The sequence below is a fragment of the Meleagris gallopavo genome, chromosome 6 (genome assembly GCF_905368555.1).
Source record: "Meleagris gallopavo chromosome 6, MGAL_WU_HG_1.1, whole genome shotgun sequence".
NCBI lineage: Eukaryota > Metazoa > Chordata > Aves > Galliformes > Phasianidae > Meleagris > Meleagris gallopavo.
In genome coordinates, this window is record NC_139409.1 from 20,185,600 (window position 1) to 20,211,046 (window position 25,447).

At 37.1% G+C, this 25,447-nt stretch overlaps 1 protein-coding gene across 1 annotated transcript in view; it reads left to right on the forward strand.

Annotated features, from left to right (window-relative positions):
• ITGA8 (integrin subunit alpha 8) overlaps positions 1 to 25,447 on the forward strand; it is a 102,179-nt gene that overhangs the window by 36,254 nt on the left and 40,478 nt on the right. Inside the window, exons 14-21 of the mRNA XM_085227351.1 lie at positions 8,359 to 8,404; positions 9,975 to 10,082; positions 13,094 to 13,149; positions 13,731 to 13,885; positions 14,955 to 15,092; positions 15,570 to 15,637; positions 16,594 to 16,741; positions 21,837 to 21,929. Of these exons, the coding sequence (XP_085083477.1) occupies positions 8,359 to 8,404; positions 9,975 to 10,082; positions 13,094 to 13,149; positions 13,731 to 13,885; positions 14,955 to 15,092; positions 15,570 to 15,637; positions 16,594 to 16,741; positions 21,837 to 21,929 (812 nt within the window). The remainder of the gene's footprint in view (positions 1 to 8,358; positions 8,405 to 9,974; positions 10,083 to 13,093; positions 13,150 to 13,730; positions 13,886 to 14,954; positions 15,093 to 15,569; positions 15,638 to 16,593; positions 16,742 to 21,836; positions 21,930 to 25,447) is intronic.

Sequence of the window (25,447 nt, forward strand, 5' to 3'; positions counted from 1 at the left end):
CCTATTTGCTTTCTGGAAAAGAGCAGCCTATCTTATTTGATACAAGAATTTATATCTTTTGCTCCCTATCTAAATGCCAATATAAACCCAGGAGCAAAGAAGAAAACAAAGTTTATGAAAGCTGCCTAATACTCAGGGAAGTTCAAATTTTCCAGCTTTTCTGTGAATGGATGTGTGGTTTCTCTTTCCTTCTTTTTCTGTAGCTCCTGGCCAGCACAAGGTGAGAGACCAACCAGCTCCTGGTCTTACCTAGGAAAGGCAGAGGAAGACCCCCTTGATCCCAAGGACCTCCAGAGTAAACAGAGTGAACTGGGAAGTTGCATAACAAATATGAGAGAAGACTAATCAGGAGCCTACTGGTACAGATCTGTATAGCAGATCTGTCTGGCACTGTAGCCTGTCTCCTGCAGTGGCCAACAGCTAGGATATCCAGGAAATTGTACAGTTGTTGTGATATTTCCCGAATATTCACTCAGCTCTAACCATCTGGAGAAGCAAGGTGTCCAAATCTGAAGTTCTATCCTCGCGTTTAGCCCTTTACAGACTTTTCTATCAGGAATTTGTCTACCCAGGGTAATTGCAGCCTGTGTTAAGGGGCCATGCAGACTAACTATGTGTTTTGTGAAGAAGTGATTGCTTTCACTGCAATGCATTCAAGTCGAGCATTGCCCTTGACAGTTTCTTAGGATGTGCAGTAGTTTTTGTACTGTAGAGACAGTGAGCAATTCTCCTGTACCCCACTTGCATTTTACAGACCACTGTCATATTCCTTTCCTCAACTATGTCTTTTTAATCCTGAGAAGGAACCTTAATTTACTTAATTGTTCCTTTTGCAGTGGCAAATGGCCCTCCAGTCCTGCTGTATTAGTGGATGGTTCAGTCTTGCCATTACTGCTGCCTTTTTTTCATACATTTTTAAGTAAGAACAACTAATGGCAATGTGTAAAGAGCAATTTGTGTCTGGCCTGATGCATTGTTTCTGATAAAGATTTTATCATTGATTTGGTTTTCCAACTTTGTTAAGATTGAAAAAGCTTTATTTTTTCTATCAAGAAGAAAATCAAAATTATTACATGAAAAAAAATCTCAAATTTTTTCCATTGATATCAATAATGATGTTTGTGCAAGAAAATGAAGTGAGTCAAAAACTGTTATCTGGCCATGAAGCTGCACGGCACAGCTCAGTTCACCATCACCTGATGAAACCCTGCTGCCCCTGAAATAAGGTGGCTATATTCACACTGCCTTTTCGGAAGGATCCTTGACTCAGGTTATTCCCCAGGCCATCCCTGACCACTGTCTTGAACCACCCAGGAAATTCATACAATCCTTCACCTAGAAGAAGAATTCCAGTACCAGACAGTGGTAATGATGACAATAAATGAGAGGAGCATCCATCCTTTGTTATCATGTGAGAATTAGGCAAATGTTATAGTCAATTAATACAGCTAGAGTATTTATCCATTCCTTCCTGTCATTCTTTTAACATCTTTGGGGAGACTTTCATTTGCCCTTTAGATTCCTTTATTCTTTTTCCATTTTTGATTGCATATTGCATCTAGTAATAAAGCTGAAAGAGAATTAAAAAAAGAGAATTAAAAAAAAAAGAGGTGTAGTGCTGTACTTCCAGGTGAAGAGACAAAATGTAAATTCAATAGGTGGATTGTTTTGTTGAACAGCAGTTCTTCAATCTTTGCCCAGGATCTTCTGCAGTCCTGTCCTCAGCTTACCCTTCTTGACTGTTCTCTATGCTAGAACATTTGAACAGCTTAATTACTTTCTCCACAGCTTCTACTCCCTTTCCCCCAGCTAAATTTGGGACTTTCAGGACCTTTTTCCTCTGTCCTGCTTGTGTCATCAAGGCTTGGAGCAGGGAATGAGGTCTTAGCTTAGGCTTTTGTTTTGTAGTTTATTTTACTTATTTTATCTATCTTTTTCTAATAGCATGGTTCAATCTTGACAGGAGCAAAATAAACCTGTATATTTGTTTAATGGGAAAAAAAATTTGTTTCTTTTTCCTTCTGGGCATCAGTTCAAAACTGGTCCCACTGAGCACTTGGATCTATGATTATCTAGGTGCTGGTGTTGTGCTTCCAGCTGGTTCATCTATCTGTGCAGGGCTCAGCATTTGGAGGCTGTAAGGTTTCCACCCTCATATTTCAGCATATGCTCAGTCATTTGGTGGCTGATAATAGCTGAGTACATTATTTATAATGAGAAACTTACTCAGCTCATTACGCTTGCTTTCTTCTTGTGGCATATCCTCCAGCAGACTGTGGTTTCTTCAAATGTGTTTGTGAGCCAGCTTTATTTAATCAGTTTCTTTTAACCATGTGGGTGGATTCCAAGCAGTGCTCTTTGTGAATTCACTATTCAGAAGTTGTTGATAGTTAATTACTTAATTGCTCAGATAAATTCTGCACTTTGTTTCTGCTCCCTGCCTGCTTAGACAGTTGTATAAATTCCCTGTTAACTTTGAGATTCTCCTGGGTTAAGCACTGCATAAACTTCAGCCTCAGATATCCCAGTTTTATACAAACCCAGTCTAGCCTTTCTTTTGGTTCATTCTTTTTATTCAAGCCTTTGCTGGCCAGGGAAATGAATAAAGGTATCTTCAGGCCTTACTATTTTGGGCTGACTTATTATCTTAAGAACAGCACATGTTTTATATAAACGAATTACTCCAGAAGCATTTCAAGGAAGAAACATATGTGATAATCATACAAAATTTCCTAAAAACTTCAGTAATCCAGTCTAATCTTGTTTAAATAGGAGTATTTAACAGCTCCATCTGCTGAGTACATTAACTCAGAGTGGGAAGAAAACACTCAAGTTTCTGAGAGGCAAGGATTCATCAGCATTCATATTTTTTGACAACAGTAGGCAGTGTGCCAACAACAGCACAGAATTGTTATCTAGTGGTGATTAAATTATGAAACTGGTCCAGGAGATTTGTGGAAAACAAATCAATGAAAAGTTTCATCTGTTCTAGTAAGAGGGGACTGCTGAGTGGGAGCCAGAAGGGGGGCATGGCTTCTGCCAGCAGATGCAGCTGGTAAAAATACCAGCTAATTTGGTTTGCACATGAATAAACAATCAAAAATGTCATGATAAGCCAAGAATCTCCTGAAAATATGTTAATTTTACAATTAAAAACTGAACACATTATGTAATTTATAGAGATGCTTTTCTAAAGTTCTTTGAGATATTTAACGAAATTAGTATTATGTACAACAGATTATAAGAATGAAGCAGTGGGCACTTACTGACCTGGTAGAATAGTAACTGCCTCTCTTTGGATTTGTTCGTGATATGATGGAGTGGATAACAACACCGTATTTTGAAGGGTCTCATTCAGACAAAAAGAGCACTGAATTAGCCTTTGAATGGTAGAATCATAGAATCATTGGAGGAGACCTTTAAGGGTCATCTAGTCCAACTCCTCTGCAATGAACAGAGACTCCTAAAGCTAGATAAGATTGCTCAGAGCCCCATGCAGCCTGATCTTCAATGTCTCCAGGAATGAGGCAGCCACCACCTCTCTGGGCAGCCTTTTCCAATGCTTTGGTGTTATCCTTAACAAATCTGCTAACAGCATGGTTGAAAAAGAAGGATCAAGGCAGTTGAAAATCATAGAAGATAGTGATTATGGTTTGAGTGGTGGTTGCATATAGTATTCAGTTAAAACCCTTGAGTAAGGTTGACTGAATGGATAGCACTGTATCCTTCATTATGGTCAAGTCTGTAGTAATGGCCATTTAAAAGAAATTTTATTCTATTCTGCTGAGGTTTGGGAGGTCAGTGATCACTAAATCCTAGAAAGCAGAAAGAGCAATCTGATAGTGGACCTTCGTGGCCCTAATCAACTAAGGGAACAAGAAAGGAAACAAGGCTCACAACAGTATTTAACAGGGTTTCCGGTTACACAGATTTCTTGGTCTTTTATGAAACTTCTCGTAGTACCTCTACTCAGATAGGATTCTAATTATTTTTCAGTTACTATTTCTACTCCATAATTAAGCTCACAAACTGCACACTGTGCTGTTTAACACTGTCAGCAAACCGTTCAGAGCCCATAAAGTAAACACTCATGGCTGTATTCTGATAGGGTTGTGCTGGAGAGGTGACTCATCTGTCTGTTATTTAGTTTCTGGGTCTCTCATAAATGAATTGTGTGCCAATTCTGTAGTTCTTCTCTGGCTGTTGTTCTTGGCCACTGTCTCCCCAAGAAGGAGCACTGGCATACCAGGCTGTGGCCATTTCTCCTCGGGTTGCTGGGCTGGCTGAGTGAGCATGAAGTGTCAAGCACACCCCATGTTCCTCCCTGCCTCAGCTCCCTGGGGCTGCATCTCTCACAGGGAATGGAGATAGCCTTTAAAAATGGCAGGGGATCACAGAGTCACAGAATTGTAGGAGTTGGAAGGGACCATCGAGACCAACCCCCCTGCCAAAGCAGGCTCCCTACACCAGGTTGCACAGGTAGGCGTCCAGGCGAGACTTGAATATCTCCAGAGAAGGATCTAATAATAAGGGATCTAATAATTTGCTGAAGTGAATAAAAGGGGGTAGAACTTTGTTGATCTACTTGTTCCCTTTGGCTGGCTGAAGGTTCAGTCAGCATCATGCCCTTTAGCACAGCCGCATAGAAGGTGCAGGTGAAGGGATGAGCTTACAAAACTCAGTGTGCCTTTCAGTGCCATCTGTGAATGTTCTTTTCTTAGCTGTTTATGATAATTTTATTTCAGAAAATGGATTATTTTTCACCAGATAAGATCCTAAAAGTCTTTTCTTCAGAGCAAACCGAAATTTGAAATAAATGCTAGGATCACTCAGTGCTTCTAGAGTTCAGTTAAGAGTATGTCAAAGACTCTTGTCTGAGGATTAAGTTCTGCAGACTCTGCCAGTTGGGATTTTAGTAGCATCCACGGGAAATTTTCTTTGCGTACGACCCTCACATTGTGTCACTGTGTTGCAAGTTGAAAATTGCTTTGGGGTCACTCAATGTCTTTTTCCTCAGCTGTTGGACTTAATGACTGTGGGCCCCACAGCCACTTACTTGAATCTCAAAAGTACCTCATCCTCTTGAAAACATGACATAGTGAAGGAGTGAAACAGACTTTGTGTGTCAGATCTTTCTCTCTCTTTCTCTATTTATATACATTTCATTCAGAACTTGAAAAAAAAAAAACCCTTGCAAATGCAAAGATGCAGTCAGAGATGTTCATATGCTTTTCTTTAGTCTCTGTTTGGAAGGATTGCAGTTAGTTAAGCTGATTTTTTTTTTTTTTTCCTATGTAATTCCAAATTCCTTGTTAAACCCTTATTCTCCAGTTAGAGACCTTTGTATCATTGACCTTGCATGTGCAGCATTAGCAAACAATGAATAAAAACAACTTCCCTCTATTTTTAGGAGGGGAAAGTTGCCAAACTTCAGATAATTTTGACATGCATTTCTTTTCATAGGAATGATTTATAACTTTTTTTTTTTGCAGAACACAAAACAAATTCATAACTTCTGTGTTTGAGTGCCCTAACTTGATGTGCATTCAAATCTCATGGATTTGTATAAATTTTTTTTTTTTTTCACAGTGGTAGTTATAGGAGTTGACCCCTGAAGGCAGAGAAAGAAGAATAAGTAAAAGCAAAGCATAACCCTAATGGATCTTCCAGTAAATTCTCTGCTTGAATACACAGTGATTTGGTCTGGTCCTTATTTTAGAGCATATATGTCACTACTAGAAATGAGCATGGTTTATTCTTTGCATATTTGCTTTCAAATACATTATTCCTTCTCAGTAATTTCATGCTTTTGTGGCTACTTCTCCCCAGTCTGGTTATCAGGGGGAAGAGAATTGGAAGGGCAAAAGTTAGAAAACCGATGGATTGAGACAAAGACAGTTTTATAAGAAAAGTGTAGGGGGGAAAAATGGGAAGAAAAAGTCCTGTGACCAAAAAGCAATGTGCATTGCAGTTGCTCACCAGTGCTGAGCCAGTCCTCAACCAATGGCAGCTCCCTTGGCCAACTCTTCCCAGTGTTACTGTTGAACATGATGCCATATAATACAGGTTATCCCATTGGTAGGTTTGAGTCAACTATCCTGTCCGTGTCTACTTGCAGCTCTTTCTCCACTCCAGCCTACTTGCTGGCAAGGCAACATGAGAAGCACTCAGGCGTGAGCCTGACTAAGGTGGCAGTGCAGGAAGGTGCTCACAGAAAGGCAGGTTTTGGTGGCTGGGGCCTCTCATTGTATCTCTAAACACATGAACTTCTGTTGTTAAATAAGCTGGATTCTATCACGAAGAAGGCAGTCTCACAGGGTCATTCTTTCTATCTTCAGGTTCAAACAGGCTACAGGTTGGTAAGGTTGACTCACACAAGGAGTGATTTCAAGCTTTAGCTTGTGCCTGTGGTAAGGACTGCAGTGGTAATGGTGTCACTGTTGGGTTGGAGTGGTTTACCCTTTAATGAACAGATCATGAAATGATTACAAGTCCCGAATCTAGATAAGTCATGGATATCTGCCTGTCTTGTCTCTGCCATTGCACAGACTGAATCCTTTTGAGTCCATGCTGGACTAGATATCCTACATTAAATTGCCTTATTGACAAAGATCCAACATCTGGGAATGACAGATACAGCGTAAAGTCCTTCCTTCTTCTCATCCTGTTCATAGTACAATGTTAGATTTTTTTTTTTTTTTTTTTTTTTAATTTTTTTCCTTTTTTTTTCTCTTTCCAAAAACAGTATTAAATAATTTTTGGTTACTCTGCATACTGCTAACATGGAGCTGTCGGGGAAATTTCTGCCATTTGCATTGTGTAGCTTTTGTAGTGATAAGTATATCTCAATCAGTTGTTTATTTAAGGGGAAAGTATCTTTAGATTTTGGGACTGTGTGTAAGCTTTCTATAAAAGCTACTAGTGAAGAGGACTCATAAATGTCTCAGAAAGGAGATAGAAACAATGCTGCTATTGTAAATGTTTCTGACCCCGAGGCATATTTTGTAAGGCCAGTGGAAGTAGGAAAATGTAGGTGTTGCACAGAAAGAGGATCAGACCCATAAACTGTCTGTGCCCTCTCCTCTGAGGACATTAGTCAGTGGATTCTGTTGAAGGACAGGCTGTTGCCCATATAATGTCCTTGTTTAAACTTGTTAAATCCTGACCATCTGAAGGGCAGACAGCCCTGGAGAACATTCAGGCCGGCCCAGATCCACCACGCTAATTAGAATCGGGCTTTGTAGTTGCTCCATGATTTCAGAGACTCTTATTCAAACCAGTGCACAACCTGTGGAAACAACAAGCAAGCAAGGGTTTGTTTTTTGACCGTGACTACTACTTTAATGGATTCATTCAGATAAGTTTAGATTTCCAGTCTGTGCTACTGCAAGATCCCCATTGTGAGACTTTGTCTGCTGAACTGTATATTTGTAAATCAAATCATAAACAGTAGAGTGAAAGGGATGCCCAGCTGGACACTTCGCTAGGGGGACTGAAAAGGAAACAAAGATCTTTCCCTTCCTTGATTTCAGCTAGAGGCAGCAAAAAAGCTGATCCTTTATTCCCCACTGGTTGGCTCTGGCTCTCCAGCAAAACAGCAAAAGCTTTTCCAGCTAGCCAGTCTGGATCATTCCAGAGAGCCCTATATAGGACTCCAGACAGAAAGAGGAAATATTTGGGCCTGTAGGATTTTAACCCAGGCTCGTACCCAATAACAAAGATGTGCCCAAGGCCCAGTGCTTGCGTTGTTGACCTTGTTTTTTCCAAAAGGTGACTTGTGGGAAAAAGGTCACAATCAACTGATAGCTGTTATGAGCCTTAGCACGTCCTCTTACAATGCTGCAAACATTAGTGACTATGAAATCAGCTGCCCTCAAATCTATGCATTGTGTTTCTGGTCCCATATGTGTAATGCCTAAATAATGAACAAATGACAAAGGAGGATTGTCAAGAAGAAACACCAAAAATTTTAAATGTGAACTGCATGAGGGTGACCACAAAGTGGGTTTGCATCTCTTTATCTCATAGGTAACTAGTGGTTTGGAATAAAATGTATGGGTGCTGATGACATCCTTTTTCCCCTCTATTACAAGCTGACCCTGTCTTAGGCAGACTGATTCTGGATGCAACAAAGATATTTATGTGTCAGTCTCTGCCAATATTGAAACGTATTCTTTCAGATACAATATTGGAAAAAAAAAAAAAAAAAAAAGGCTTAGGAAGTAGGAGTTTCACATTTGTTTCATGTTACTGAATTCTATGATTCTATGATTCTAAATGTAAGTAGTCTAATTTAGGCTGGAAAAAATGTGCCTGAGTCTTTTATGTAGTTCTTCTGAAGCAGTTTTCTTTTTCCAGATTTAATTGTAGGCGCGTTTGGAGCTGGAAAAGCAGTTGTTTACAGGTATGTGATAAATACAAAGCATTTTTAATTTTACAGCTTTAGTGGGAGGTCTACAAATAAACAAATGTCACATTTCTGGGTTTGCCTGGTGCGATGTGTGTAAAAGATGCTGATTACTGATGATAAATGAAACAGCTTATGAGCAACAAAAGCTATTGATTTACAACAAGAGAAAATAGCGTACTTTCTATCTTTAAAGCAACCTCATACACAGCCCTATATAGTCAGAAGCCTTCATTACATGAAGGAGAAATTTAGAAGGGACAACACTGAAAATTAATACCTATTTTGGAGAATGGTAGTAGTAAGCATTCTGGATTTTCTGGGGACTCTTGCCTCTTTGGAGTTTATAAAGATTAAGAAATGATTTAATAGAAATAAAGATGCTGCTTTAACCTCAGTTTAGAAAAGATGTATGAGATCCCGCTCTGCAAATTTCCAAAGCTGTTGCTGATTTCTGGTTTTCAGTAAATGTACTGTCTGGGCGTGAGTAAAAAGTACAGCTACCAAAACAAAAAATGAAAATTTGCTGCTACACATGCAGACAGTTCTTTGCATTTAAACATTCTCCATCCATTACTGCAGCAGTGTGGTGGTATTTCTTGATTCTTCCGTGTTGAAAAAAAAGCATTTTCCCTTTTGCACAGAAATGTAGGCAGTTATTTTATTTTTGAGTGCCTTGCTAAAGCAGTGCAGAAAAGAGATTTTGAAAATTCAACTGTGGATTAAAATATAAGGAAAGTAACTGTTGTAAGCTATTTTTGCCAAAAATTATGTAAGTTACTGTAAAACAGTATTGCTGTCTTAAACAAACAAAAAAACAGAATTTTTTTTTATTTCTCTTCTGAATTGCTCTCAATAGCAGATTAACTGATTACTCAATAGCAGCTTGTTTTTCAGGGGATTGTTTTCCACCACCACAACCATCTACTCTCATACTCAGCAGAATTTTCTGTGCTGATTATTCGTGGTTTACAAAGTCAATTGTCTCAAGACATGATTCTGTGTCAGACAGAGTTTACTTCATTATTGGCTTCAGATAATTCTAGAACGACTTCTATTTTAAACACATCATCTTCATTTTTTTGAAGTATCTAAAGCAGAGATAGCAAGTCTGCTTATGTCAGTGTTCATGGAGAAACACAAACCTGACAGTTTATAAAGTAATGGCTAAAGGACTACTGTAATTCCTCCAGGGCAGCTCTGGTCCCTTGTGAAAGCCCGCTGTGATGAAATGTTTCCGATGTGCCCATATCCCAGGACAGGCCTACTGTTAAGTGCTAAATGCACATAAGTGTTAAGTGCAGCATACTGTTTCACTGATGCTCTCTGTTCTTAACCTGTGCTTTTTTTGTGAAGAACTGTGAAAATGTCTAGGTAAGGAAATGTCATACTTTCTGCCAAAAATAACAAGAATTTTGGGTAGGAGCAGCATTATAAAAGTATTTTTTCTCGAATAACTCTACATTTAGAGATTCTTTTTGGCCATCTCACTTAAATGTTTTCTCTGCTGCGATCTAGTACTTATGTGCTCCTACTTTATGCAGTGAACTTTATTTCTGTCCCTCAGAGCCAGACCTGTTGTGACTGTGAATGCTCTGCTCATTCTGAACCCCATGATTGTGAATCCAGACAACAAGACCTGTCAGCCCCCTGGCTCTCAGCTTTTGGTAGCCTGGTAAGTCTGTGATTAGACAAAAAACATTCTCAGCATTCTCTTCTTTCTAAAATAATTTTCTACTTCGAGCTTTTCATGCAACTTTTTATTGAACGCACAAATATTTGAACATGCTATGAGTGCAACAGAAAGTCCTATAGAGAACAAAGGTGTTTGATGCCTCCCAATACTTCACAGATTCTCTAAATAAAGTAGGTAAAAGTTGATTTGTGATATATTGGGTCTCCACCTGCATGGAGGATGTTCAGTGTCTTGTAGGATCAAGCTGCAGGTTTACATTCAGTCTCTGGATGAATGACGTAAACATCCTTTTGACAGAACACACATCTTTGTTGAGGAAGTGTGGCAGTGAAAGTGATGAAAGAGCTGGTGGTCTCGGTCCTTTGTAGAAGAGAAAAGATGCCCTGAAGTTCATACTGAGTGCAATTGTTGTTTCTGGCTGTCTTCGGTCAGATCAAAGCTATGGAATGCATCATACCTGTCAATGTTGGATGTGTACTTAAAAGAGAAACCCTCTGTCACAGTATCATTTAACCTTGAAAAGATAAAGTGCATTCAATATATAAAGAAATTTAAAAAATTATTAGGGGTTGCAAATTTAAATGCTTGTAATACAGTTGGATCTCTCTAATAGCATTAATGCCACACAGGTGCTTTTACAACACTAGAATAAAGGACCTCAAAGAGCATCTGATAAAATAGGCTATTAGAAATATATAGGATACCATTTAAAAGGAGAAATAGTAACAGGAGAGGAAACTAAATACAAAACAGAGCATAAACACTTGCAAATTCCATATGAAATCCAAGTAAATCCTTCTGGAGAGACCTTTAGAAGCAGATTTCTAAGATATGAAAAATAGTCATACAATTTTATTTAAACACTTTGGAGTGAGAAAGCCTGATGGAACATGGGCTGGATGAAAGAATGTGAAGGTGTGAAGAAGAACTCAGAAGATAAGGCAACTGCACAGATTTTGGACTGCTTTTAAACCAGAGGTGGTCAGAAGGATTCTCTGTGCTGGTGATGTTCTTCATGGGAGATGAGTTCTAGAAATAGTCTCAAATATTAGGGAGAGCAAAAGAGGTTTTAAAATAAATTTATAAATATAAAAATAAAAAAAATAATCATGACCAGAGGCAGTTTTAAATGCAATGGCTGCAATTAGTGATCAGGAAGTGCTGGATCTATTATCTGTCAAAACCTGGGACAGCACTTGAAAGAGATTTTCATTTTTACTCTATTCTTTTCCCTCACATTTGGCATTGCATTCTTCTTTTCTCTATTTTGTGCAGAAGAGTAAGATAGAATGCACCGAGAAGAATGATAAGCCTCCAGATCACTGAAAGTTTTGGCCCTTATGGAGAATCCAGATAAAGATCTAATACAAATTTAAAATATCAGCATTGGGCTGCAGCATATTCCTTGATCCAATATGTTGGGTTTTTTTTCTGAACTTCAGTTTTTGAGGCTTTTTAAGAACTCTTTCCTCCATGTGGGATAAGATTTCAAAATAAAATGTACTTGGAGAAAAATAAATCCTTTTTTTTTTTTTCATGAGAGAAGTGAATAAAAGCATTCCAATTAAAAATGTATTCTTGCCATAAGATATTGCTTAAAAAAAAGGGAGAAGGGCAAGTCATGCTCCATTAACTTGTAGTTTTTTTCATTAGTTTTCACTTTTGTTTTACAATAAGTCAGAAGGTGTTTGGTACATATCTACGAGACTTTTAGTAGGAGCATAATTTAATTTGTCTGCTTCATTCTAAAATATTTTTCCCTGAAGATTTGGTTTGTATTACAAAATGACTGAAGACCAGCTGCTATTTTCCGTGCCGTAATTTTTCTCTTTAGTTGATACTAGCTTGTATTCTACATATGAAAATAATTAATAGGGAAACTTCAACAGGCAAAGAATTCCTCAGTCCCATGGGATAGATTTCTGTATCTCTTAGCCAGCTGTGCAACTTGTTTAAAGTGTCTACTGACTGACATTGCAAAATTAGAATGAAAGGGAACCTCCCACCAGAACAGTTTCAGGAAGTGTAAAATATGAAGAATGTGGATTATTGTACGTTTTCTAGTATTAGGAAAATATTATTTTTGCCATTATATAATTTGGAAAACTGAAGTATGGAGGAAGCATACACAAAAGGTCATTTTTATACACAGTCGTAAGGGAATTGTCCCAAACTTCTGGAAACATATAATTCTTTCTCTATTGAGTTTTAAACATGGCTATTTCTGAGTTACCAAAACTAACAAAGTTGGAGCAAATTCTGCATATTTGAAACTATCATATCAATAAGTCATTTTTGAGTGTCACTACAGAAATTGAATATCAGGAACGTGCTTCCAGGGATTCATTATGGCTGATGTGATGCTTGTGTAATACAGTTTTCATTGTGTCACGCATATTAGTAGGCTCAGAAAAAACTTGCTATAGACTGTGAACAAGCAAATGAAAAACAAACTTATAAATCTTATATGTTGAATTATTGTACTAAATAATGAACCTGAATAACTGGTTTCTCTGTGCTCTAATGTAGCTCAACAAAACTTAGGAGAATTGAATACAATATGAGAAGCAAAAATTGAACAAGTCAGTTGATGTATTTCAATTGAATTGCACCTGCTTGAAATCACATAAGTCTTTCTTATTTGACCATGATGAAACAGCAAGGACTTCTGCAGGCAGCCTTATGCAAAGGTAGTTCAGTGAAACACGCTACAGAACCCAACCTTGCCAGTGGTATTAGAAGGGTGATCTCAATAGGCTGTTTCTAGAATTTGTGGGAATGTTCTTCATATCTTTCCTGTTAAGTTATTCAGAGTATTAGAGGAGCCAGGGAGGCATTCTGTCTTAGGGTGTAAGTTAAGTGCCTTAGCACAGATTGTAGTGAGCATCATTTTAAGAAAAGGAAAGGAGAACTTAGAGGTATGATTTTGGAATTGCTGGTTCCAGTGTCAGCTCCCTTTCTATTAACAATTCCTTCTTTCTTATATCTAGTTTTACTGTAAGAGTCTGCGCAGCATTTGAAGGCCAAAGTATTTCAGATGAGATAGGTAAGAAATTTTTTATATATTCCTATGATTTTCTCTGGCTCACTTAATTTCAGAACTTTTCTCTTATGCCTTGAAAGGTGATAGGTGTGCAATCCTCCTAAGGTAAGAAAATAACAAGTAAACACACACACATACACACATGTACACACACACACATGTATACACACACACGCACACACACACAAGCACAAAGCTTTTACAATTCACTTGCAGTATTTCTATTCCATTTAAGCCATTTTACAGATAAAACTAAGATCATACCCAGTTGGAGAATATTCTATTTTGGAAAAAAAAAAAAGCAGGAAAAAAAAAAGCAAATAACCAGAATTCCTGTGCAGTGCATATATGGCATGTAAATAAAGTACAGTTTTGTTGAAGCTATACCTGTTCTATACTTTGAATCAAAAACTGGTGTGCTCCTAAACAGACAGATACCTTGGGCTTGGACTATTTTTGCTTGGAAGCCTTTCTTTGTCATTTGTAATATTAATGTTGATTATTAATAACATATACAATAAATTGTTTGCTGTTTTTCTTTCCACGTTAAATAAATAAACATTCAATTTACTTGTATCCTGTAGTGCTGAACAGCGAATTGCAATTAGATTCATTGAAACAGAAAGGAGCTGTTAAAAGGACTCTCTTCTTTGATTACCATCAGTCAAATCATTATTTCTTCATTGTGATGGAAAAACAGAAGAAGCTCTATTGCCAGGACTTTCTTGTTTATCTCAGAGTAAGTTTAAAATATTTTGGACTGTCATCGTAGCTTGAGTAGTATCAGGGACTAAGGAAGATTAATAAAGAAGGGGAGCCATTTGAATAGCAAGAACATTTTACACTGGTACTAGATCCCAAAATTACAGAAATGAGAGGTAAGAAAGGACTGGCCTAAATGTCCAGACCATCCTTCTACCTCAACAAGAGTTCCCATGAAAATATTTGATTCACCTTCAGTCAGTGAAAGTAAAAAAGAAAGGCTTCCTTTGGATTGTGCAGTTTTTCTGCATATATTAATTTCATGCTCTTCCAGGAAATTTGTTTCAGTATGCATCTCCTGATACAAAAATACAAGGTTATTCTCTCTTATGGTATTCACGGTGGAACAATCAACTAAACTCATTAAATGCCATGACAGTTCTGATCCAACAGATATGTTAAAGGAATGTATTGGCCCAAAATTCATATATTTTGAGTATTTTAAAATATTTACCAAAAAAAAACCCTTAAAACTGTGGCACGTGAGTAATGAAGAAAGGGTCATTGGTTACTCAGTTGCAGCTGGAATTACTTCATGCACATTCCAAGGCTGGTTCTAGAAATGTAGCAGGAGGTGGAATGGAGAAGACTCAGCCATGTGTAAGGCAGAATCTAGACAATAGAGGTGGAGTTTTATCATCACTAATTCATTGGTTGTAGAATAAACCAACAATATTACCTCCACAAATCCACATACCTTCTCTCCATTCTGAATGAAAGAAGGGCAGTAGCTGACAGGAATTTGTTCTGTGTGTGTCTTCCAAATAGCTTCATGTTAGGCAAATGTTAAGAAAAAATATATTGAGTCTGCTCAGCTCAGCCAGCTTCTTCCAGATGTGGAGCTATGGAGACAATGTGTTCTGGGCATTCCAGTCACTGGTAGGTCATTATGCTTTCATGATGAAATTATAAATAGCCACATTTTGGCCAGCACCTCTCAAAGAAGAGTATTTTTACCTTCAATAAGTAAGACCATAATCTTCAAAATTACATCATACTCATCTGAAATAATTATTCTTTTTTTATTATGTGGTTGTCACTCACAGGATGAAACAGAATTTAGAGATAAATTATCTCCTATCAATATAAACTTGAATTATAGCTTGGATGAATCTCATTTCAAAGATAGCATGATGGTGAAGCCAATACTGAATTATTACCAGAGAAGCTCAGTAACAGAACAGGTATGATTTTTTCATGCAGCATATTCTGTATATAAACATGAAAATATTTAGGAATACAATGTGTGTCATCTTCCTTTAAAAAGTATCAAGCCCTGAAATTGCACAACAAGAATTTAATTAATTCAAAACGTAAATTGAAGATAAATATAGAAACAGGCAATGCTTTAAAGCATTTCCAAAATTTTGGTGTGTTCGTAGTTTTGATTGCATTTTACAATATCTGAGCTGAGTTACTGTGGGAAAGGACCTGAAAGATATTATTCTGCTGAAGATGCAGTTTGCAGTCTAGATAGTCTTGAGCAGTACTCATGTTGAAAGGAACTTTTAGAAGGCAGAACAAGTTTAAATCATGAGGAAAATGCTAGTAATATTTAAGACATAAATTAGGGATATTTAATGAAGTTATTTGGACTTTGAAACTTGTACTAACTGTGTTATATCTTTTTGTTTGTTTGTGTTTTATTAAATGACATACAGGCTTACATTCTGGTAGACTGTGGGGAGGATAACTTGTGCATTCCTGACTTGCACCTTTCTGCTGTGCCGTAAGTGAAACAAAATAAGCGAAGCTACATATAAAAATCCAGAATCTTCTAACTGCTTCAGCAGAATGAAACACAGTTTTGTTGTATGCTGTATCTGCTCCTCCTTACCTAATTTCCAAATTTTAATTTGTGCATCTAATTCACTTAGAAAACCAACAGTGGGGAAATACATAGTTACAGAGTATGTCTTTGTTGGTCATGTTCATAATATTTAAAGGCCATCATAGAAAATGCAGTTTGCAAGTGTTAGTACTATTTTTTTGAATGCCAGGAGATAATATCTACTGCTGTTCAAAATAGCTTTTAAATGTACTGATTTCAATATGTCAGTGAGTTTGAAATAGGGATACAATTCTCTTGAACTCTGTATAGTAAATGACATAAATGAATCTCAGAATAAAAAATAAACATAAAAACATGGCAACAATTCCTCTTACAGAGAGAGAAATAAGCCAAGCAGGAGAAGAGGGAGACCTCTGGCAGTTATCTGTCTGTGCCATCAAAATCAGTGGGCAGCTGTGAAAGGAAAGGTCATAGTGCCATTGTAGGTCTTGAGATCTTCTGTTTGCTTATTGTACAACAAGCATGAGGGGAGAATGGAAATTACACCACTTTTGTGCCCTCCACAAAGAAATGCTGATGGGACCCTAGTAGCAAGTAATTTCTTCCACTTGATACTTGTCTCTAGTTAGAAAGTAGTTAGGCTCTGAAATTGTGTATGACTAACTTCCAAGTTCTCCTGTAGTTTACTGTTTGTTCATGTGTGTTTTCCTTTGAACTCTTTCATTCCCAGGTGCTTGCATATTTTCCAAAGGGGTCACTTTTTATGAGAAAGTTTTGCTCTGTACTCACAGAATGTTTTCCAGAAGAGATGCTCTGTGAGAGCAAATTGGCTTTCTGCTGTAAATCATAATTGTGTGTGTTTTAACTTCTGACAAGTCATATGTTCTGCATAGAGATAAAGATCAGCTAATAATTGGAGAAGAAAACTGTGTCATGCTCATAATAAATCCAAGGAATGATGGGGAAGGAGCCTATGAAGCTGAGCTGCATATAAAGATTCCACCTGAAGCAGATTACACTGGGGTTGAACGCAACAGCAAGGTAAATGAAAATCAATTATTTTAGCTTATGTATATGCTAAAAAAGACAGTTATAATGTTAAATGTGGCAGCGTTCAGAGAAGGTCTGATGCAGAATCATGTCCCACTGAATTGTGCTGAACACACTGTATTTCCTTATGAGATCTGTTTGTTTTTAAGAGCAAAGACGAAACACTATCCTGCAAACAAGCAGTGTGTCCATGTATGCTCTGTTGGACAGCAAGTCTGTGTCACCTCATCTGCACATAAATCTCTCAGATTGTTGCAACATGAACTGTCTTTTTTCTGTCAGTGCCTGGAATGCACAGCAGGGCCTCAAAGGTGAGAGTGAGAGAAAGTGAGTTAATTTCCTTTCTGAAGGCAAATGTTTTTAAGGAAGTTGACAGTAGCTTACAAGGTATTTCCTTACTCTCCTCTTGTCAGAGTCTCTACTATTGGACTTTGAAGCTAGTTAGATGAAAATAGCATCTAATGATGTCACTGAAGATGATGATGCAAAACAATAATACAGAAATTCTCTGAAACTTCGTTTTTGAATAGCATGTTTTTGTGCACAAATCAGCAAAGACACCGGCTTCTTGCTGTATTGCCTTTATTCTCTTAGAACCCCCTCTTTTTTCATACTGTGATCTACAAGGCATAAAGAAAACTAAGATTCTCTTTGACATACTACACCTGGTTGTGTTTTTCTTTTGTTAACTTTGGGAATCTGGCTGTTCTTTTGGCCATTACCAAGGATGTCAGGGAAGGCAATTACTCCAAAGCCCACACACATTAGGATGTATCTATCATTTCAACTGGACAGAAGTCACTCAGGACTTCTTCTTATTTTAGGAAAAATCGAATTCTGAAGTGCCAGAAAGGTAGACTTGGGGAGGGTGATAGAGGGAAATGAAGGGAAAAAAAAGTTGAGAGAGTCTGGTGTTTTGGAAGAATGAGGACAAGCTAGAAATGGGTTGGCAAAACATGTAACTATTCTTTTAAAAATTTTTAAAAGCCCAGGAAACATGATCAAACTTTTCCATTTTATTCAATTTTTATTGAAAGTAAAATATACCTTTGACAAGTCCAATTCTGAATCCGCCTGCACTCAAGGGAGAATTGCCTTGGTTTTCCCCATATTTAGTTAGTTCACTACTGCACAGAATTTATTTCATAATCTCTTAAAGAGCATACTTATTCCATCCAAAGAGTTGCATTATGTTTTTTTCTGAGATGTTTCAGAAATTAATCCTACTATCTATATCATTCTTATCACCATGAGACTTAATGATCTGTAGAGATACCTTCCAGTCCCTACAATTCTGTGATTCTGTGATCTTGCCTTCTACACTTCAGCTTACACAAAGTACTGAAATCAGATTTGTTCTACTGATTTTGAACTATAATTTAGAAAAGCATAGTCTTTGTGTTGTTATGGTTCAATCAACTCAAAACATCACTTTTAAAAGTTCATTTGGGAGAGAAATTGCTATTGTAATTTTCTTAAAAACTCGGCTAAAAATGTATTGGCATTTTGCTGGGGGGGGTTGGCTCTTGTATGTATTCAATTGATTTTCTGTACTGCCAACTCACTTAAAACTTCTGTGAACACAACAAAAAAGAGTATATAATCTTCATATATAATCAGTCTTTCAGTTACAATAATGCTCCTAAAGCCCTGTATCTGAGAACTTCATTGATTATTCACTGTATCAGCGCTTATAGTCTTCTCTGTAGTTGTTTTTCTCCATGCTGAAGAGTTTGTTGCATTAAGGCAGAGATAATAATCAGCGAAACAGGTAGGCTGAGGGCTGAACAAATGAAATCTAATGTACTAAACCAGTCACTTGGTACATTTCTGATGGATCTTTATAATTAAATTATTCTCTTATACTGCTTTCGTTTCAAAGTAGATGTGCTCATATAGGGTGTTAGACTAATATGGATCTTCTCTGGATTTATGTAGCTAATCGAGAGACAAATTTGTCTCCTTAAATGTTTCCCACTGAGCCTGATTTTTTGGAAACAATTTCTTGGGTTATTCTATATCACCTGAATTACATGTTAAAGGTAATAACATAACTGAAATTCTCTTGGCTTTATGAAAAGCAATGTTTGATGTTCCTCAGTTGTTATTATCTTGTTGTCTTTGGCCTGATTCTGTAACATATTATACCTGTAAAGGGCAGCTGCATTGGAAGAGTAGCATTTGGCAGAGATGTACATGAGCACATGGAAGTGAGTGTGATCTTGAAGTTTGAGGTCAAGAATATGATTTTGAAGTCTTGTTAGTCTTGCACATACTGATACTTCTTTCAGTCAAGAACTGGTAAATGAAATACGATGACTTACAATGAAATCAAATATGTTATTCATTAGTTGTATTGTGGAAATCCTTAGAAGCTCCAGATACCAGGTAAATGAGAAAATTACCACAGCTTTACAAGTTACTGGAAACCTGTTGGCTTGCAATAACTGGCCATGTGCTGGAGGTGTAGAATTACTGGAATTAACAGCAATGAAAAATATATAACCACATTATATTACCTGACATTTCCATGACCATCAGTGGGCTAGAAACAGCATATGCTTGCTGTATGGTAAGTTTTTATGCTACAATAGCATAATTGTGTGCTTGAACCTGAAGCCATTGTCTGCATACTGTACACTGATTCTTTACCCAGCAAAAGTTTCCCATGCTGAACAGCTCAGACCTCCCTTAGGTCCCTTAGTAGCAACAATTGGAGCCCAAACCTCATGAAATAATTAGTAAATCAGGCAAATACAAAGCCCTATTAGTTATTTGTTCCACACCAAAAACATTATATGTTTTGGCACGACTGTCTCTGTTCAGGCTGGGAACTGCAGGGGTGTTTCAGATCACAGCCAGATTAAATTTGCATTGAATAAGCTCTGAGCTAAAGGCTTATGTATTTCTATATTATAGTATCATGCTCTTTTAAAATAGGAAAAATGTGTGCAACTTTCTTACATTACCTGAAAAATTTTATTGTAAGAATTAGTAGAAGGTGACTGGCTAGATAAGACATAATTTGAGCCTTTTGAGAACAAACACTAGTTCTCCTACAGCAGTTAGAAGAGAAGCCACCTGGTACCTAATCCATTTGCTTTTGCTCAGATGAGATTGGAAAGTGTTGATTCAGAAAGGAGAGGAGGTGTTTTACTCTACAGCCTGTTGTGCTTACCTACTCTGGCATCAATTAGTAATTCATCACTAAGACCACCAGGAAGAGTTTCGAGTTTGTAGGCTGCCCGGATGACTTAGGGCAGCCAATCATTTTTTTAGTTAACATGCTCCCTGGGAGCACACGTGTTAATTGCTGGGATTTTGCTTCTGCTCAAGACTGCCAAAAAGACCATGTGTAGCTATAAAGTTATAAATTGCTACCAGTGACAGGTAGAAGGGCTTTGTGGCAAAAACCTTCCATCTGGTTGAGTTACGTATGAGATCACTGATATTAACAGTACTGGGTTACTTGCTTGCTTTCTGTCTGTTTCCTTTTCCTGTTGTACATTTAACCACCTCAGAAAGGTGATCAGTGGAAAACCAAAGGCAATTAATGTCCGTCTTGAAGAAATTCTCACTCACTCTGTCACATCTTTATGCTGCACAAATTAGTTTTTGTTCGTCATAGCATAGCCTCTAAATTGCAGAAAGCCTACTTGCAAAACTCTTCTAATTGGTTAGTTTTAAAGAGACAACAAATGTGTGATAAGGGCTGATGTACTCTGTGTTTGTGTATGATACGGTATTAATGAAAAAACTGCAAAGTATAAAATGTAAATGAATATCTAACAGTTAAATGTTAAACATTTAAACCTTAATGAAAAAAAATTAAAAGATCAAAAATAAAATTATAAACCCACAAATCAATTTAAAATGAGTAATTTTCCAACCATTTCTAATTACTGATCTCTAATTAACTGGAAGACTACCTCTCTCCTGTAGTGAGGCTTGGAATGGCTAGCAGTTCACTGAACATGCTGTGTAAAAAAAAAAAAAACAAAACAAAAAAAAAAAAAAAAAAAAAAAAAAACAACTTTGTTTCCTCCTAACAAATAGAAAAAGTGTCTATATAAATAAGGTATGAACTGAAGCTGTGATTCACATAGGTTCCTTTTAGGACATGCCCTGTCTCTTCTTTCAGCCTCAGGAAGCGATAAGATCAGCATGCCCACACTGGCTTTTACAGATTAGGAATGAATTAGTAGTCAGTGTCTAGAGATTTCCCAGGTCTTTGTATATAGAGCATGACCCTGCATGTATTGCTTAATCTGTGAGAATCACAAACGAAAGAGAAAGTATTATAGCAGTAACTCTAGCTACATTCTGCTTTTACAAAGCTAGTTTATTCTGTCTGTTAATGTAAGTATTTTCTCTTGTCTTATTCTGTATCTCCTTTCACTATCCTATTCCTCCTTCTGTACAGTTTTCTATAAAGATGGAACAACCAGCAATAAAGACTATCAAGGGTTGAAAGACAAAAGCAAACCCACAGGATACATTTTGCATTAAGAGCTTTAGAGGGAAGTTACTTGAGTAGAAATCCATCTCCTTTGCTGCTAAATTATAATCACAAGTAACGGTTTATGTTGTTAGAGAAATATTTAATCTAAGTACTTTACCATAGTAAAATACTTTATCAAATGAAATTCTAGACTCAGTGGCTAACAAAGTTCTCCCAGTTCCAAACATTCATCACAGAGACTTCAAGTGACAGATAATACATGTATTACAGTTAGTGCAAAACCTGCTCCTCTCACTTCTTTTTTTTTTTTTTTTTACCTACTCTTGTTTTCTCTGTTGAGTCATTGTGACTTTAAGAGTGATTCATAGCAACAAAGTGGTGTGTTAGAACTAGAAATACAGTGGTCACATCGTGGTCTTAAAGGTACTGGGAAACTTCCCTGTTTGTTTTTCCCTGGCATCAGTTTTCATCATTGTCTGACAATAACCAATTAAATGTTTTCATAGCGCACTGAGCAGGGACCTGAAATCAAAAGAAATGTCACAGTCAGAAAGGCATCACTTTCCCAACTGGATGCATTTCACTGTGATCTCTGACCTCTTTATTGGTGTCCTTTTGTTACAGGCACTGCGTGTGTTGAGCTGTGATTACAAGATGGAAAATGAAACCAGAATGGTGGTTTGTGATCTTGGGAACCCCATGGTGGCTGGCGCAAATGTAAGGGAAAACCAGATGCATGTCCTGATTTTTAGCTAATTGAATTTTAAAGAAGAGCAAATGGAAAACTATTCAATTAGAGTGTGTGTCCAAATAAGCAATGCCAAACCAAATTATTTACTTGGACAGGAAATTGTTGGTGCAATAAGCAGCAGCACTGTGCTTCTGAAAAATTATGCCATTCTAAAAGATTAATCATGTTAGAGCTCGTGTTATAATATTGCCTTATGTTGCCATTTTACATACTCTGAGGAATATCGGTGTCACTGATTTAAGTCACATAAATTACACCATTATGAAGTGAAGGGAATCGCAATCTGTAATGTATATAATGTTTATTTCTGCCTTTTGGTATTTTTTCTGTATAAGATGTGTATAGTAAGTGGCAGCTTCTTTAGACTGATTCTAATCTTGAGTGTATGAGCATTCTCTTATCAGTTTATATCATGTTCCACATCAGTGAACAGGAGGTTGGAGTAAGTTTTCCTTCAAGTTAAAAATGTCATTCCAAACATTTTCCTAAGACATCTACTCATAAATTGTACTTCACGTTTTTAGATGATAACCTTGGTAGTTTTATTTCTAGACAAAATCGAAATTATATGACTAAAGATGGAGAGCAGAAGAGGATTAGACATATATGTTGAGATAAAAAAAAAAAAGTACTGTCTGTTCCACAATTGTCATCACTTCTTCCTGCTTCATGACAAACAGTTCAGAGCAGGATACAGACGAGTAGTCAAGAACCTTATGGATGATTGAGAAAGTAATTAAAAACCCATGGGTTTTAAAGACAAAAGGGAGTCAGAACACAGGAGGTACCTCCATTGTTTATGAGGGTAGGAGCAAATCTTTTTTGGTTTGTATTTTGTCTTAGACACAAGCAATGGGCTGAGTGAGGTGATGTTAAACTACATCTTCTCTGCTCCTCCCTGTGAGTCCAAAGCCCTGTTACTACACCATACCGGACCCAAACTGCTGGCAGTAAAAAGACTTCAGGAATATTGTTTGATGGCCACTGAAGCAGGTCTACTCTCACCTGTCCCCTTATCAATTCTTACAGTGTAACTAATTCTGTTTTACATCAGATTCAGTACTAGGAAAGCCATAGACGCACTATTACTATTCCTAAACAAAATACATTATAAAGAAAGACTTAGAAATAGCAGAATAAAACAGCAGGGTTCATAACATTTTTTCTTCCAAATATTTAAGAATATTCTGTTTTACAAAAAAGGACTTTCACTAAATTGAGAAAAAAATGTTAGGCATATGAAGATAGAGCATCACAAAGCCAGATGGCAAAAGTGTTTTACTATAGTTGGTGAAAATTTAAAGCCTGACTTTGTCTTTGAAACCAGCTCTCCTGGAAGCTTAGTAAAGGTGAAAGGACTTGAGCTTTTTCAGCCAAACATATTTATGATGGCAAACATACTTCCAACAGCAAAATACTAACCCTTCCTACAAATTGCATAAATCATGAAAGGCTGCTCTGATCCACTTCCAATTTTGCAGAGCAATTCTACGTTGGCAGCAGATCAGTTATTCTGAAAATACTCAGTCAAAAGTGGACTCTGGAAGTTGAGAGGGAGTGGGAAGGGAGGATTAGGTCAAAATCAAACATTCCTAAAACTCTTAACTATTGACTCACTGTAATGACTTTTCAGCACCCTGGAATCCTGGAATTCCTCAACGCTTTAAGATCAATTTCTTATTATGGGTATTATGTCAGAATTTTATGATGAACCCCACAGAATATTACTGTGCCAGGCTATAGAACACCTCTTCAACATTGTCATCAGAATTGTTGTATCTCTGACTATTTGATATTCCGTGACATTCAGATCCTTTACTGTCCACAAAAAGAAATTATCCTTTCAATATTGTCTGCGTGGCTAAGAAAGATGATAAAAAGAAACAAGAAAGAAAATCACACCATCATGTGACCTAGACTGCAAACAAAATGTCTGAGATACCATCTCACAGGCAGAGAGGAAAGATGCTCAAAACATTTGATTTATGGCAGTGAAGTGAATCAGACTGACAAGCTTACTAATATCTCTTCAATGACCTTAGCAAGTGAATTCTAGGCTTTATTAAAAATTTTAGTAGAAGAATTTGGAACTGAGTAGAAATGAATGAAAATTAGGTTAGAAGACTGGAATGCTTGAAAAATCTTGCTTATTTCTTGGTATGTACCAACCTGATTCTTCAAGAGCACAGAGGCTTTATCCTTAATACGCTCTGTAAGATACTTGAAGAAAAGCTAGCTGTCTCTCAGCATGCTCCTGGGTGCTGCTAAGCATAATAAGCTGAAGATTATCAGTAGTAGCAGAATTGTCATGTATTTCATCATGGTTTTAACATGGCAAATTGGTTTTATGGTTTTAATGAAACCAACTTCCCATGAAAAATGTAAATAAGTTTAAACTATTCCAGTAAAACTAACGTCCTTCTAAAATAAGGAGCCCCTGTGACCGCTAGGGTACATGCTCAAGCAAATTCAGCTCCTTTGGCCTCAGTGAGATTTGAGTTCAGGGCATGTGAGCATCTTATTCGTTGCAGTGTCAAGGACTACTTGACATTGACAAAGTCATACTACCGCACAGAGGTAACATCTGTAGCTCATTAGACTCATACAGTAGGACTGTGTTTCAGTATTAAATAAGGGATTAAACCTGGTATAGTAGAGGAGTAATAGATCATCAAAACTGCAGTTCATGCCTGTTCTCCTAGGTCAGGAAGATCGAATATTTGGTTCATCAAATGCCAAAAATAGAAATTTATGCAGACTGATCTGTAAAAATGGTAAGACAAAAAGCTGAAGTCAATATTTGACACTTTTTATCTCAGAGATTAAGAATACATTATGATCTTTTTAAAGTTGAACGGGACATTAAATGGTTGTAGAAATAATCTCGAAAAAGTTGTCATAAAAAATATCTTACCTCTGTATTCCAAGTCAACTGTTCATCTCCCGCTAAATTTAATGAGCACTCTATTTTCATCTTAAAGATTTTGCTTCCCAAAAGAGAGATTAGCTCTTACTATGATATTAAAATTACAGGAATTCAATGATTTGAATTTGCCATTTTTCAGTAACAAATTGCTTCCAGCACAGGGCAATTGAAGGAAGTCTCAGTTAGCAGATGGATTAATATTCAGTGATCCACTGCTGCAAGTGAGAAAAGAGGGAAAAAATGATGGAAGATTTAACACAAAATAATGCTTGGAAAAAAAGAAATTTCTTAAAAATATGAAATAACACCCACAGAGAAAAATCCCTCCTCTTCTTCAGTGATGTTGAATGTTGGTCCAAAATGGAAGTCTGTACCTTGTGCTGTGTCCTGTTGCTTACAGTGCTGCCCCACATATGTCAAGGAAGCACATCATGCAGACAGTTCTTTTTTTCCTCTGTAATCTAGTCAGATATTGGCAGGGATGAAGAATTGATGTCCTCACTCCTGGTGCCTTTCTCAGAAAGACTATTTTTCCCCATGGAGAACAGGATTATATGT